Here is a 16358-nt window from a genome sequence, read left to right as displayed (position 1 = left end):
AAATAGAAAGCAGTAAAGATGGACGACTGAGGAAAACAGCGGATTGTGTAACAGGGGGCGCCCTAGCGTTCCGGCGCCAAAAGGGAAAAAATAATAAATAAAGCCTAAGTAAGCATGATTATATTCCAAACAATAAAACTGAAAAGTCGAAATATAAAACCGACAAAATTACCTGACACCGAGATTCGGTCTCAGGGCTCAGACATGAAAACGTAAAAATGGGGGAATACTAGGGAGAAACCCCCAATATTCCACAAAATCAATATAACAATCAAATATCAAACAAGTTACCTGACACCGGGATTCGGTATCAGGGACACTTAACACACAATCAATAATAAAGGTACATGAATCACTTATCTTGTGTGCTCTGCCATGAGCAGAAAGAAAGAGGAATAGGTTACCTCAGACAGTCCCTTATATAGACTACGGTCTGGGAGGGGCTACGCTGGCCCAGGGACTGCTGGGAAGGGTAGTTCTTTGAATTTTTTCTTTTAAGTTACAATAAATGTTTACTGTATTTCTGCTATGGGCATTATTAAAGAAAGATAATGCAAGATACGAAGCCTCCTGTCTGAAATATAATCTTGGGATTAAAAAAAAAAAAAAACTGATTTTTACATACTGTGCCTGGTTTTACTGAGGCTGGCAACCCTGATGGGGCCCCCTAGTGGCATGGGGCCCTCGGACAGTGCCCGAATGGTCAGTCCGCCCCTGATGCCTATGGACTGTGACAGGTCATGTTGGTGGTTCATTATAATGCCAGCAGTACACTGTAATGACTAGACAGCGATGGGTATTGTTGGCGTGTGTCAACTGATAATTTATTCCTGGCTTACATTGTAAATATGTTTTGCAATATTATTGCGCTTTCTATACAAACAGTACCAGCTGCCTAATCTACTGTATATGTATTTGCTGCAGGTTATGCTGGAAGAGACTGCGTCTCACACATGGCTGCCCAGGAGACGGAGATTAAGAGCAGTGCCTCCATTATCCCGTGTTTCCTCTTTGTAGAGGTATTGCCTTATCATTCTGTGTTCTATACAATGTAACTAGCATAAGAGCATTACTGTCTTATCTGTGTTCTTTTTATGCCCTCTCTCCATCTATACACCGGGCTCTCTGCTCTCCCCTCCCCTGCCATAGAGGACAATGCTGGTGGTGATGTAACTTATTGCCCATCAGAGTGTGAAGAGTAGAGCCCAGTGAACATGGCTTGTCATGCCAGTTTGTGTGGATTTAACTGGATGGGTGGCATGATTGCTTGTTGCTAGAAAAGAAGTATTGTAGGAAAGAAACGAACATTTATGAAAAAAAAAAAAAAGGTATAAAAGATGCACAGCACAAATTTAGGGCCAGATTCACGAACAATTACGGTGGCTTAACGTATCCCCTTTACGTTACTCTGCAGCAAGTTTTCGTCGTAAGTGCTTGATTCACAAAGCACTTGCGTGTAAACTTGCGGCGGCGTAGCGTAAAGCCGTCCGGCGCAAGCCCGCCTAATTCAAATGGGGCGTGTACCATTTAAATTAGGCGCGTTCCCGCGCCGAGCGTTCTGCGCATGCTCCGTTGGGAAATTTCCCGCCGTGCTTTGCGCGAAATTACGGCGCCCCAACATATTTTTTGAACGGCGACGTGCGTTACGTCTTTTCGTATTCCCGGACGTCTTACGCAAAATAAAATGTAAATTCGACGCGGGAACGACGGCCATACTTTAACATGAATATAAATAAATGGTGATTCTGCGCAACATATCACACTAATGGAATAGTGATATCACATAAGCAAGATAAATGTAAGAGCTGACAAATAATCAGCATATAGTATTAAATGCAAGGAGAATAGTGAGTCCAAATATAAATATATATATACTCAAATAGTGAATAGTGATTCCAAAATATATAATACTCATAAGGCGAATGTGCAAAAATATATAAAGAATATTGTGCAAAAAAACCGGAATGGAAGTTCAATCCCAATAGTAAACACAAATCAGCTGTCAGGGCAGATATTCTGAATGCACTGTATGAAGGTGACCACCAGCTCTATGGTGTGAGTGCACGGCCGTGCGATAGAAGATAAACCAGATCCCTGGCTGAGCTCCCGGGACTCTTACCTCTCAGCCCTCCTAAATGGGCATTGATGTACAGGTCACTCGCAGCCTTCTATGGGTGGTCCCTGATGTTTCCTCTCTTGATCTGATGGATCCTTCCTTAATTGGGACAGATGCTCCTCAAAACCAGATGGATGATGTGGGTTATAAGAGAGAGAGAGAGGGGACTCCCATAGTGAGGTAACGTTTGGTGCAGGTAAAATATGTTTATTGAGGAAAAACCTGCACTTACATTAGAAGAAAAATAAAAGTGCAACGAGGAAACAAACAAGCGGCGTTTGAATCGCCAGCTTACGTCACTCCGGGTGTACGTCCTCCAATTCCTACGCGTTACGACACCACGTGTCTTCGTCTGGGGCTAGACGAAGACACGTGGTGTCGTAACGCGTAGGAATTGGAGGACGTACACCCGGAGTGACGTAAGCTGGCGATTCAAACGCCGCTTGTTTGTTTCCTCGTTGCACTTTTATTTTTCTTCTAATGTAAGTGCAGGTTTTTCCTCAATAAACATATTTTACCTGCACCAAACGTTACCTCACTATGGGAGTCCCCTCTCTCTCTCTCTTATAACCCACATCATCCATCTGGTTTTGAGGAGCATCTGTCCCAATTAAGGAAGGATCCATCAGATCAAGAGAGGAAACATCAGGGACCACCCATAGAAGGCTGCGAGTGACCTGTACATCAATGCCCATTTAGGAGGGCTGAGAGGTAAGAGTCCCGGGAGCTCAGCCAGGGATCTGGTTTATCTTCTATCGCACGGCCGTGCACTCACACCATAGAGCTGGTGCTCACCTTCATACAGTGCATTCAGAATATCTGCCCTGACAGCTGATTTGTGTTTACTATTGGGATTGAACTTCCATTCCGGTTTTTTTGCACAATATTCTTTATATATTTTTGCACATTCGCCTTATGAGTATTATATATTTTGGACTCACTATTCACTATTTGAGTATATATATATTTATATTTGGACTCACTATTCTCCTTGCATTTAATACTATATGCTGATTATTTGTCAGCTCTTACATTTATCTTGCTTATGTGATATCACTATTCCATTAGTGCAGTGTTTCTCAATTCCAGTCCTCAGGCCCCCCAACAGGTCAGGTTTTCAGGATTTCCCTCAGATGAAAAGGCTGTGGTGATTACTAAGGCAGTGAAACTGATCAAATCACCTGTGCAAAATAATGGAAATCCTGAAAACCTGACCTGTTGGGGGGGCCTGAGGACTGGAATTGAGAAACACTGCATTAGTGTGATATGTTGCGCAGAATCACCATTTATTTATATTCCTGTTTTATGTCATGTAAACATAATTAGGTTTTGCTGCACTATATATTTTTGGTGGATTCACTCATTTAGGATCCATTTTAGCGCAAAAGCACTTGTCACTTTATCCCATACTTTAACATGGGCTGTCTATTTATTATATACCACCTAAATAGCAGACGTAAGAGAATGCGACGAACGCGCGTACCTTCGTGGATCGCCGTAAACAGCTAATTAGCATACCCGACGCAGAAAACTACGCAAACTCCACCCAGAGGGCGCCAAAGTATTGCATCCTAAAATCCGAAGGCGTACGCCTGTCGGATCTTAGCCAAATGCCGTCGTATCTTTGTTTGAGAATTCCAAATAAAGATACGACGCGGCAAATTTGAAAGTACGCCGGACTATCAGCAGATACTCCGGCGTACTTCTTCTCTGAATCTGGCCCATTATGTGTGCAAATAAATGTATCTCTATAGCATTCATAACATGTCTAATGAGAGATTATTATTGAATTACTTAGTGCCAAAATTTCATCTCTAAACTAACTGTGATAAATAATTTACCCTAAAAACGCATTCTGGGCAAACAGCTAAATACACAATTGATTTTTTTTGTTGCCCTTAGCAACCATTTTGCTTCCTTAAAATATTATTACACTCTCATCATTTTTTAGTTTAATTCATTAACCTCAATAATACAAGCATTCCCAAGTAAACTGTTAAAATTCTTACCCAAGCACTATGGCCCAGATTCTCAAAGGGCTTAAGACGGTGCAACGCCATTTGCGCCGTCGTAAGTCCTAATCTGGGCCGTCGTATCTATGCAACTGATTCTTAGAATCAGTTACGCATAGATATCCATTAGATCCGACAGGCGTAAGACTATTACGCCGTCGGATCTTAACTGCAATTTTTTTTTTGCCCGCTAGGTGGCGCTTTCGTCGTTTTCCCCGTCGAGTATGCAAATTAGCTAGATACGCGAATTCCCGAACGTACGCGCAGCCGACGCAGTAAAGTTACGACGTTTACGTTAGGTTTTTCTGGCGTAAAGCTGCCCCTGCAATATGAGGGGCAACCAATGTTAAATATGGCCATCGTTCATTTATAAATTTACGTTGTTTGCGTAAGTCGTCCGTGAATGGGGCTGGACGGCATTTACGTTCACGTCGAAACCAATGACGTCCTTGCGACGTCATTTGGAGCAATGCACCCTGGGATATTTTACGGACGGCGCATGCGCAGTACGTTCGGCGCAGTAACGCGCTTAATTTAAATGCTACACGCCCCCTACCCGCCTAATTTGAATTAGGCCGGCTTGCGCCGGGTGATTTACGCTACACCGCCGCAACTTTACAGGCAAGTTCTTTGTGAATAAAGCACTTGCCTGAAAAAGTTGCGGCGGCGTAACGTAAATGAGATACGTTACGCCCGCCCTAAGTTACGCCGTTCTACGAGAATCTGGGCCTATGAGTTTACAGCTTTCAATGCTGCTGGTTCCTGTTCTCTCAGTGCTGCTTCCATGAACTTCCCATGAGTATGTATATGTGGAGCATGATATGTTATGGATAGAGAATATAATTATATGATGGAGGTGGAGAGTTGGGCATGATGTGGCTGGAGTGTGAGAAGATGTGAGTGGGGAGTGGGACAAGATGTGGATGGAGAGTGGAGCATAATGTGGATGGACAGCATATGATTGGATGTATGAAATGATGTAGATGTAGATTTGGACGTGATGTGGATGGAGAGTGTGGAATGATGTGGGTAGGGAGTGGGACATGATGGTAAAGGTGGGTGATGCATGATGTTGGTGAAATTTGGGATATGACGTGGTTGGAAAATGGGACATAATGTGGTTAGAAAACTGATGTGGATGGAGAATGATAGGTGATGTGGGTGGAGAATGATAGGTGATGTGGGTGGAGAATGATAGGTGATGTGGATGGAGAATGATAGGTGATGTGGATGGAGAATGATAGGTGATGTGGGTGGAGAATGATAGGTGATGTGGGTGGAGAATGATAGGTGATGTGGGTGGAGAATGATAGGTGATGTGGGTGGAGAATGATAGGTGATGTGGGTGGAGAATGATAGGTGATGTGGATGGAGAATGATAGGTGATGTGGGTGGAGAATGATAGGTGATGTGGGTGGAGAATGATAGGTGATGTGGATGGAGAATGATAGGTGATGTGGGTGGAGAATGATAGGTGATGTGGGTGGAGAATGATAGGTGATGTGGGTGGAGAATGATAGGTGATGTGGATGGAGAATGATAGGTGATGTGGATGGAGAATGATAGGTGATGTGGGTGGAGAATGATAGGTGATGTGGGTGGAGAATGATAGGTGATGTGGGTGGAGAATGATAGGTGATGTGGGTGGAGAATGATAGGTGATGTGGGTGGAGAATGATAGGTGATGTGGATGGAGAATGATAGGTGATGTGGGTGGAGAATGATAGGTGATGTGGGTGGAGAATGATAGGTGATGTGGATGGAGAATGATAGGTGATGTGGGTGGAGAATGATAGGTGATGTGGGTGGAGAATGATAGGTGATGTGGGTGGAGAATGATAGGTGATGTGGATGGAGAATGATAGGTGATGTGGGTGGAGAATGATAGGTGATGTGGATGGAGAATGTCAGATGATGTGGGTGGAGAATGATAGGTGATGTGGGTGGAGAATGATAGGTGATGTGGGTGGAGAATGATAGGTGATGTGGGTGGAGAATGATAGGTGATGTGGGTGGAGAATGATAGGTGATGTGGGTGGAGAATGATAGGTGATGTGGATGGAGAATGATAGGTGATGTGGGTGGAGAATGATAGGTGATGTGGGTGGAGAATGATAGGTGATGTGGGTGGAGAATGATAGGTGATGTGGATGGAGAATGATAGGTGATGTGGGTGGAGAATGATAGGTGATGTGGGTGGAGAATGATAGGTGATGTGGATGGAGAATGATAGGTGATGTGGGTGGAGAATGATAGGTGATGTGGGTGGAGAATGATAGGTGATGTGGGTGGAGAATGATAGGTGATGTGGATGGAGAATGATAGGTGATGTGGATGGAGAATGATAGGTGATGTGGGTGGAGAATGATAGGTGATGTGGGTGGAGAATGATAGGTGATGTGGGTGGAGAATGATAGGTGATGTGGGTGGAGAATGATAGGTGATGTGGGTGGAGAATGATAGGTGATGTGGATGGAGAATGATAGGTGATGTGGGTGGAGAATGATAGGTGATGTGGGTGGAGAATGATAGGTGATGTGGATGGAGAATGATAGGTGATGTGGGTGGAGAATGATAGGTGATGTGGGTGGAGAATGATAGGTGATGTGGGTGGAGAATGATAGGTGATGTGGATGGAGAATGATAGGTGATGTGGGTGGAGAATGATAGGTGATGTGGATGGAGAATGTCAGATGATGTGGGTGGAGAATGATAGGTGATGTGGGTGGAGAATGATAGGTGATGTGGGTGGAGAATGATAGGTGATGTGGGTGGAGAATGATAGGTGATGTGGGTGGAGAATGATAGGTGATGTGGATGGAGAATGATAGGTGATGTGGGTGGAGAATGATAGGTGATGTGGGTGGAGAATGATAGGTGATGTGGGTGGAGAATGATAGGTGATGTGGGTGGAGAATGATAGGTGATGTGGATGGAGAATGATAGGTGATGTGGATGGAGAATGATAGGTGATGTGGGTGGAGAATGATAGGTGATGTGGATGGAGAATGATAGGTGATGTGGGTGGAGAATGATAGATGATGTGGGTGGAGAATGATAGGTGATGTGGGTGGAGAATGATAGGTGATGTGGGTGGAGAATGATAGGTGATGTGGGTGGAGAATGATAGGTGATGTGGGTGGAGAATGATAGGTGATGTGGGTGGAGAATGATAGGTGATGTGGGTGGAGAATGATAGGTGATGTGGGTGGAGAATGATAGGTGATGTGGGTGGAGAATGATAGGTGATGTGGGTGGAGAATGATAGGTGATGTGGGTGGAGAATGATAGGTGATGTGGGTGGAGAATGATAGGTGATGTGGGTGGAGAATGATAGGTGATGTGGGTGGAGAATGATAGGTGATGTGGATGGAGAATGATAGGTGATGTGGATGGAGAATGATAGGTGATGTGGATGGAGAATGATAGGTGATGTGGGTGGAGAATGATAGGTGATGTGGATGGAGAATGATAGGTGATGTGGGTGGAGAATGATAGGTGATGTGGGTGGAGAATGATAGGTGATGTGGGTGGAGAATGATAGGTGATGTGGGTGGAGAATGATAGGTGATGTGGGTGGAGAATGATAGGTGATGTGGGTGGAGAATGATAGGTGATGTGGGTGGAGAATGATAGGTGATGTGGGTGGAGAATGATAGGTGATGTGGATGGAGAATGATAGGTGATGTGGGTGGAGAATGATAGGTGATGTGGGTGGAGAATGATAGGTGATGTGGGTGGAGAATGATAGGTGATGTGGGTGGAGAATGATAGGTGATGTGGATGGAGAATGATAGGTGATGTGGGTGGAGAATGATAGGTGATGTGGGTGGAGAATGATAGGTGATGTGGGTGGAGAATGATAGGTGATGTGGATGGAGAATGATAGGTGATGTGGGTGGAGAATGATAGGTGATGTGGGTGGAGAATGATAGGTGATGTGATGGAGAATGATAGGTGATGTGGGTGGAGAATGATAGGTGATGTGGGTGGAGAATGATAGGTGATGTGGGTGGAGAATGATAGGTGATGTGGGTGGAGAATGATAGGTGATGTGGGTGGAGAATGATAGGTGATGTGGATGGAGAATGATAGGTGATGTGGGTGGAGAATGATAGGTGATGTGGGTGGAGAATGATAGGTGATGTGGGTGGAGAATGATAGGTGATGTGGATGGAGAATGATAGGTGATGTGGATGGAGAATGATAGGTGATGTGGGTGGAGAATGATAGGTGATGTGGGTGGAGAATGATAGGTGATGTGGGTGGAGAATGATAGGTGATGTGGGTGGAGAATGATAGGTGATGTGGATGGAGAATGATAGGTGATGTGGGTGGAGAATGATAGGTGATGTGGGTGGAGAGGGGGACATGATGTGGGTGGAGAATGATAGGTGATGTGGATGGAGAATGATAGGTGATGTGGATGGAGAATGATAGGTGATGTGGGTGGAGAATGATAGGTGATGTGGATGGAGAATGATAGGTGATGTGGGTGGAGAATGATAGATGATGTGGGTGGAGAATGATAGGTGATGTGGGTGGAGAATGATAGGTGATGTGGGTGGAGAACGATAGGTGATGTGGGTGGAGAATGATAGGTGATGTGGGTGGAGAATGATAGGTGATGTGGGTGGAGAATGATAGGTGATGTGGGTGGAGAATGATAGGTGATGTGGGTGGAGAATGATAGGTGATGTGGGTGGAGAATGATAGGTGATGTGGATGGAGAATGATAGGTGATGTGGGTGGAGAATGATAGGTGATGTGGATGGAGAATGATAGGTGATGTGGGTGGAGAATGATAGGTGATGTGGGTGGAGAATGATAGGTGATGTGGGTGGAGAATGATAGGTGATGTGGGTGGAGAATGATAGGTGATGTGGGTGGAGAATGATAGGTGATGTGGGTGGAGAATGATAGGTGATGTGGGTGGAGAATGATAGGTGATGTGGATGGAGAATGATAGGTGATGTGGGTGGAGAATGATAGGTGATGTGGATGGAGAATGATAGGTGATGTGGATGGAGAATGATAGGTGATGTGGGTGGAGAATGATAGGTGATGTGGGTGGAGAATGATAGGTGATGTGGGTGGAGAATGATAGGTGATGTGGGTGGAGAATGATAGGTGATGTGGATGGAGAATGATAGGTGATGTGGGTGGAGAATGATAGGTGATGTGGATGGAGAATGATAGGTGATGTGGATGGAGAATGATAGGTGATGTGGGTGGAGAATGATAGGTGATGTGGGTGGAGAATGATAGGTGATGTGGGTGGAGAATGATAGGTGATGTGGGTGGAGAATGATAGGTGATGTGGGTGGAGAATGATAGGTGATGTGGATGGAGAATGATAGGTGATGTGGGTGGAGAATGATAGGTGATGTGGGTGGAGAATGATAGGTGATGTGGGTGGAGAATGATAGGTGATGTGGGTGGAGAATGATAGGTGATGTGGGTGGAGAATGATAGGTGATGTGGGTGGAGAATGATAGGTGATGTGGATGGAGAATGATAGGTGATGTGTATGGAGAATGATAGGTGATGTGGGTGGAGAATGATAGGTGATGTGGGTGGAGAATGATAGGTGATGTGGATGGAGAATGATAGGTGATGTGGGTGGAGAATGATAGGTGATGTGGGTGGAGAATGATAGGTGATGTGGGTGGAGAATGATAGGTGATGTGGGTGGAGAATGATAGGTGATGTGGGTGGAGAATGATAGGTGATGTGGGTGGAGAATGATAGGTGATGTGGATGGAGAATGATAGGTGATGTGGATGGAGAATGATAGGTGATGTGGGTGGAGAATGATAGGTGATGTGGGTGGAGAATGATAGGTGATGTGGATGGAGAATGATAGGTGATGTGGGTGGAGAATGATAGGTGATGTGGGTGGAGAATGATAGGTGATGTGGATGGAGAATGATAGGTGATGTGGATGCAGTGTGTTAATGATGTGATAGAGAAAGTTACATGATGTGTCTGGAGAGTGTTTCATGGTGTGGGCATAATGTTACATGATGTGGATGGAGAATAGGGCATGATGTGGGTGTAGAGTGGGACATGATATTGATGGAGAGGGTGACGTGATGTGGCTGGAGAGTAGGATATGATGTGGAAGAAGAATGGGACATGCTGTGGGTAGAGAGTGGAACATGATGATATGGATGGAGAGGGTGACATGATGTGGTTGAAGAGTGGGGCATGGTATAGATGGAAAAGATGACATGGTGTGGATGGAGAGAGAGACACAATATTGACGAAGAATGGGACATGATGTGGATATAGAATGGGACATGCTGTGAATGGAGAGGGTGACATGATGTGGTTGAAGAGTGGGGCATGGTATAGATGGAGAAGATGACGTGGATTGAGAGAGAGACACAATATTCAAGAAGAGTGGGACATGATGTGGTTGAAGAATGGGACATGCTGTGGATGGAGAGGGAGACACAATATTGACGAAGAGTGGGACATGATGTGGATGGAGAGGGGGGACATGATGTGGGTGGAGAGGAGGGCATGATGTGGGTGGAGAGGAGGGCATGATGTGGGTGGAGAGGGGGACATGATGTGGGTGGAGAGGGGGACATGATGTGGGTGGAGAGGGGGACATGATGTGGATATAGAATGGGACATGCTGTGGATGGAGAGGGGGACATGATGTGGATGGAGAGTGGGACATGATGTGGGTGGAGAGGGGGACATGATGTGGATGGAAAGGGGGACATGATGTGGGTGGAGAGGAGGGCATGATGTGGGTGGAGAGGAGGGCATGATGTGGGCGGAGAGGAGGGCATGATGTGGGTTGAGAGGGGGACATGATGTGGGTGGAGAGGAGGGCATGATGTGGGTGGAGAGGAGGGCATGATGTGGGTGGAGAGGGGGACATGCTGTGGATGGAGAGGGGGACATGATGTGGGTGGAGAGGGGGACATGCTGTGGATGGAGAGGGGGACATGATGTGGATGGAGAGAGTGAAATGATGTGGATGGAGAGGGGGACATGATGTGGGTGGAGAGGGGGACATGATGTGGGTGGAGAGGAGGGCATGATGTGGGTTGAGAGGGTGACATGATGTGGATGGAGAGAGTGAAATGATGTGGATGGAGAGGGGGACATGATGTGGGTGGAGAGGGGGACATGATGTGGGTGGAGAGGGTGACATGATGTGGATGGAGAGAGTGAAATGATGTGGATGGAGAGGGGGACATGATGTGGGTGGAGAGGGGGACATGATGTGGGTTGAGAGGGTGACATGATGTGGCTGGAGAGGGGGACATGATGTGGGTGGAGAGGGGGACATGATGTGGGTGGAGAGGGTGACATGATGTGGGTGGAGAGGGTGACATGATGTGGATGGAGAGAGTGAAATGATGTGGATGGAGAGGGGGACATGATGTGGGTGGAGAGGGGGACATGATGTGGGTTGAGAGGGTGACATGATGTGGCTGGAGAGGGGGACATGATGTGGGTTGAGAGGGTGACATGATGTGGCTGGAGAGGAGGGCATGATTTGGGTGGAGAGGAGGGCATGATGTGGGTGGAGAGGGGGACATGATGTGGGTGGAGAGGGGGACATGATGTGGGTGGAGAGGAGGGCATGATGTGGGTGGAGAGGAGGGCATGATGTGAGTGGAGAGGGTGACATGATGTGGATGGAGAGAGTGAAATGATGTGGATGGAGAGGGGGACATGCTGTGGATGGAGAGGGGGACATGATGTGAGTGGAGAGGGTGACATGATGTGGATGGAGAGAGTGAAATGATGTGGATGGAGAGGGGGACATGCTGTGGATGGAGAGGGGGACATGATGTGGGTGGAGAGGGGGACATGATGTGGCTGGAGAGGGGGACATGCTGTGGATGGAGAGGGGGACATGATGTGGGTGGAGAGGGGGACATGATGTGGGTGGAGAGGGGGACATGATGTGGATGGAGAGGGTGACATGATGTGGGTTGAGAGGGTGACATGATGTGGCTGGAGAGGAGGGCATGATTTGGGTGGAGAGGAGGGCATGATGTGGGTGGAGAGGAGGGCATGATGTGGGTGGAGAGGAGGGCATGATGTGGCTGGAGAGGGGGACATGATGTGGGTGGAGAGGAGGACATGATGTGGGTGGAGAGGAGGGCATGATGTGGGTGGAGAGGGGGACATGATGTGGATGGAGAGGAGGGCATGATGTGGCTGGAGAGGGGGACATGATGTGGGTGGAGAGGGGGACATGATGTGGGTTGAGAGGGTGACATGATGTGGCTGGAGAGGAGGGCATGATTTGGGTGGAGAGGAGGGCATGATGTGGGTGGAGAGGAGGGCATGATGTGGGTGGAGAGGAGGACATGATGTGGATGGAGAGGGGAACATGATGTGGATGGAGAGGGGGACATGATGTGGGTGGAGAGGGAGACATGATGTGGGTGAAGAGGAGGGCATGATGTGGGTGGAGAGGAGGGCATGATGTGAGTGGAGAGGAGGGCATGATGTGAGTGGAGAGGAGGGCATGATGTGGGTGGAGCGGAGGGCATGATGTGGGTGGAGAGTATGAAATGACGTGTGGATAGAAGGAGTGGAAGATGACGTGATGACTGCTCCAAGATTCCTTAGTCTCGCTCCAGCCTCCTCAGTCCTCTGACACTTTGTTTCTGACTCTCCCATTCTTTATATTATTTATCATTTTAAGCTAACATCCCGCATCTAATTTACTTTATTTCTCCCTCATTCTTCCGTCCAGCTGTGTCATCTTCTTCTCCGGGTTCTCTCTCGTTAACTCTACCTTTGATTCCTACCACCTCCCTAGTCTCCCATGTAATGCTCTCATTCCCCTTATCCCCGGGGTGTAGCGTTACCTCCTTTTTCCATACCTTGTCATTGTTCATTACATCTGCAGCCTCTGTCTTCCTTCTACTTGCAATTTCTTCTGTCCGATGCATTTCTTGTTTTACATAATGATTTTGGATTGTTCTCATTTTTTTTCTTATGTCTCTTTTTTCCCCCCATTATTTCAGACAGTGCTAGAATAGAGTGAAAAAATCCCTATTTGACTTTTTATAAATCTTCACCTTTGTATTTGTATTTGCTCAGTTTGGCTTTTCCTGTCCAGCTTTTATTGCTGCATTGTGTATATCAGTGCATTTCACTCTGTTCAGCTTTCTGTCTCTGCCCCTTCTGCATGTCTGATTTTGGTCTTTGGTTTTCGTCTTGATTTTATCCTGTCACTTTCTGTTTTGCTCGCTGTTTCACTGACTGCTTCGCTGGCTTCTCGGTGTCCTTTCCTTTGGTGGTCTTTTCAGCGGTCTCTTCTGACTGTTCTCTGTCTTTTCTGTCCTGCCCTTTTTGCCTTCTTCTGTGTTGACTTTGTGCCGCTTTCTTACCGTTCTGTCTTTCTCTGACTCTTCTGTACCCTTGTTCCTCTGTTCATTAGTCCATATTTGTATATCTTCTAACTCTTCTGTTTCTTTTTCTGACCCTTTTGTATCCTTGTTCCTCTGTTCATTAGTCCATATTTGGATCTGTCTTTTACTCTTCTGTCTCTTTTTCTGACCCTTATGTATCCTTGTTCCTCTGTTCATTAGTCCATATTTGTATCTGTCTTCTAACGCTTCTATCTCTTTCTCTGACCCTTCTGTATCCTTGTTCCTCTGTTCATTAGTCCATATTTGTATATCTTCTAACTCTTCTGTTTCTTTCTCTGACCCTTCTGTATCCTTGTTCCTCTGTTCATTAGTCCATATTTGTATCTGTCTTCTAACTCTTCTGTCTCTTTCTCTGACCCTTCTGTATCCTTGTTCCTCTGTTCATTAGTCCATATTTGTATCTGTCTTCTAACGCTTCTATCTCTTTCTCTGACCCTTCTGTACCCTTGTTCCTCTGTTCATTAGTCCATATTTGTATATCTTCTAACTCTTCTGTTTCTTTCTCTGACCCTTCTGTATCCTTGTTCCTCTGTTCATTAGTCCATATTTGTATCTGTCTTCTAACGCTTCTATCTCTTTCTCTGACCCTTCTGTATCCTTGTTCCTCTGTTCATTAGTCCATATTTGTATATATCTTCTAACTCTTCTGTCTCTTTCTCTGACCCTTATGTATCCTTGTTCCTCTGTTCATTAGTCCATATTTGTATATCTTCTAACTCTTCTGTCTCTTTTTCTGACCCTTTTGTATCATTGTTCCTCTGTTCTTTAGTTCATATTTGTATCTGTCTTCTAACTCTTCTGTCTTTTTCTCTGACCCTTCTGTACCCTTGTTCCTCTGTTCATTAGTCCATATTTGTATATCTTCTAACTCTTCTGTTTCTTTCTCTGACCCTTCTGTATCCTTGTTCCTCTGTTCATTAGTCCATATTTGTATCTGTCTTCTAACTCTTCTGTCTCTTTCTCTGACCCTTCTGTATCCTTGTTCCTCTGTTCATTAGTCCATATTTGTATCTGTCTTCTAACGCTTCTATCTCTTTCTCTGACCCTTCTGTACCCTTGTTCCTCTGTTCATTAGTCCATATTTGTATATCTTCTAACTCTTCTGTTTCTTTCTCTGACCCTTCTGTATCCTTGTTCCTCTGTTCATTAGTCCATATTTGTATCTGTCTTCTAACGCTTCTATCTCTTTCTCTGACCCTTCTGTATCCTTGTTCCTCTGTTCATTAGTCCATATTTGTATATATCTTCTAACTCTTCTGTCTCTTTCTCTGACCCTTATGTATCCTTGTTCCTCTGTTCATTAGTCCATATTTGTATATCTTCTAACTCTTCTGTCTCTTTTTCTGACCCTTTTGTATCATTGTTCCTCTGTTCTTTAGTTCATATTTGTATCTGTCTTCTAACTCTTCTGTCTTTTTCTCTGACCCTTCTGTACCCTTGTTCCTCTGTTCATTAGTCCATATTTGTATATCTTCTAACTCTTCTGTCTCTTTCTCTGACCCTTCTCCATGTTCCTCTGTTCCGTTAGTCTGTATTTGTGTCCATCTCTTCTGTCTCTTTGTGTTCTTTCTGTTTTGTATTCTCTTTTGCTGTGATCCTTGTTTGCCCCGTCTAACTCTTACATTTATTTTATTTTCCTGTCCTCTGGTTTTTCTGTCTCTGCCTCCACTTTAATCCTTGTCCAAGTTTAAGCTTCACTTTTGTTACCCACTTTTCATACCCTACATTTCATCCCTTGTTAATTTTTCTGCCCCTCCCAAACCCGGTATTTTTTATCCTTGGATCTACCTACTTTTTATCTCTGTTTTGGTCCTCCTCTGGCAATTGCCCCTGTTATCGGTCTGAGAAGATGCTCTATTTTCAGCTTGTCCTGATGGCCGGAACCGTCATCCTCTCGTATCACTTTGAATACACGGACACCTTTCCTGTACACTCCCAGGGTTTCTTCTGCTACGACGGCACCTTGTCTAAGCCATACCCAGGTCCTGAGAGCACCAGCCGGGCCCCGCCACGTCTGCTGTACCCTCTGATCACCGTGCTGCCTGTCCTGACGGTAAATATAACACCAGCTTTGCATTGAGTCCAAGGATTGTGCATTCTCCATGGCTGAGTCCTGTGTGCGAGAAAAACACAATGACACTCACTGATGTGATCCATGATGACAGTTTGACAGTGGGCGCTGCCCCCTCCTCGCACACAGGACTGGGTAGTAATTCTCCGCCACGGTGGTTGTCTGTACCTGGGGCATCCACAGTTCACTTCAACTTATCCGTGATGTCTGTGTATATTAGTAGATGCTGTTCCTTTTTCCAGGTGTCTTTTGTGTTATTTCCTTCTGTTACTGTGATATCCTATCCTGGTTCTACACTAGGCAGCAACTGATTTGAATGATCAAATGCAGCAATAGAAGCTGCAGTTAATTAATAAAGAAATAGGCCCGGATTCACGTAGCACTTACGCCGGCGTATCTCGAGATACGCCGCGTAAGTGTCAATGTGAGCCGTCGTATCTGTGCGCCATGCCCACAGAACTAGATACGCCTGAAAATAGGCTTCCTACGACCAACGTAAGTTTCCTACGCCGTCGTATCCTGGGCGCATATTTACGCTGGCCGCAAGGGGCACTCCCATTGATTTACGATTCGAATATGCAAATGAGTGAGATACGCCGATTCACTAACGTACTTGCGCCCAGCGCATTAATATACGCGGTTAACGTAAGTCGTACGTTCGGCGTAAAGTTAAGCCTCACAAAGCAGGTGTAAGTCGTGTTAAGGTATGGACCAGGGAACAGACGTCGTATTTTACGTTG

The 16358-nt window shown here is 45.7% G+C and overlaps 1 protein-coding gene across 1 annotated transcript in view; it reads left to right on the top strand.

Moving 5' to 3' along the window:
- PLPPR2 (phospholipid phosphatase related 2) overlaps positions 1 to 16358 on the top strand; it is a 70428-nt gene that overhangs the window by 12576 nt on the left and 41494 nt on the right. The window contains exons 2-3 of the mRNA XM_040346532.1: positions 925 to 1019; positions 15412 to 15600. Of these exons, the coding sequence (XP_040202466.1) occupies positions 925 to 1019; positions 15412 to 15600 (284 nt within the window). The remainder of the gene's footprint in view (positions 1 to 924; positions 1020 to 15411; positions 15601 to 16358) is intronic.

This window comes from Rana temporaria, chromosome 3, assembly GCF_905171775.1.
Source record: "Rana temporaria chromosome 3, aRanTem1.1, whole genome shotgun sequence".
In the NCBI taxonomy this organism is placed as follows: domain Eukaryota; kingdom Metazoa; phylum Chordata; class Amphibia; order Anura; family Ranidae; genus Rana; species Rana temporaria.
This window is presented reverse-complemented; position numbering and strand designations above follow the sequence as displayed.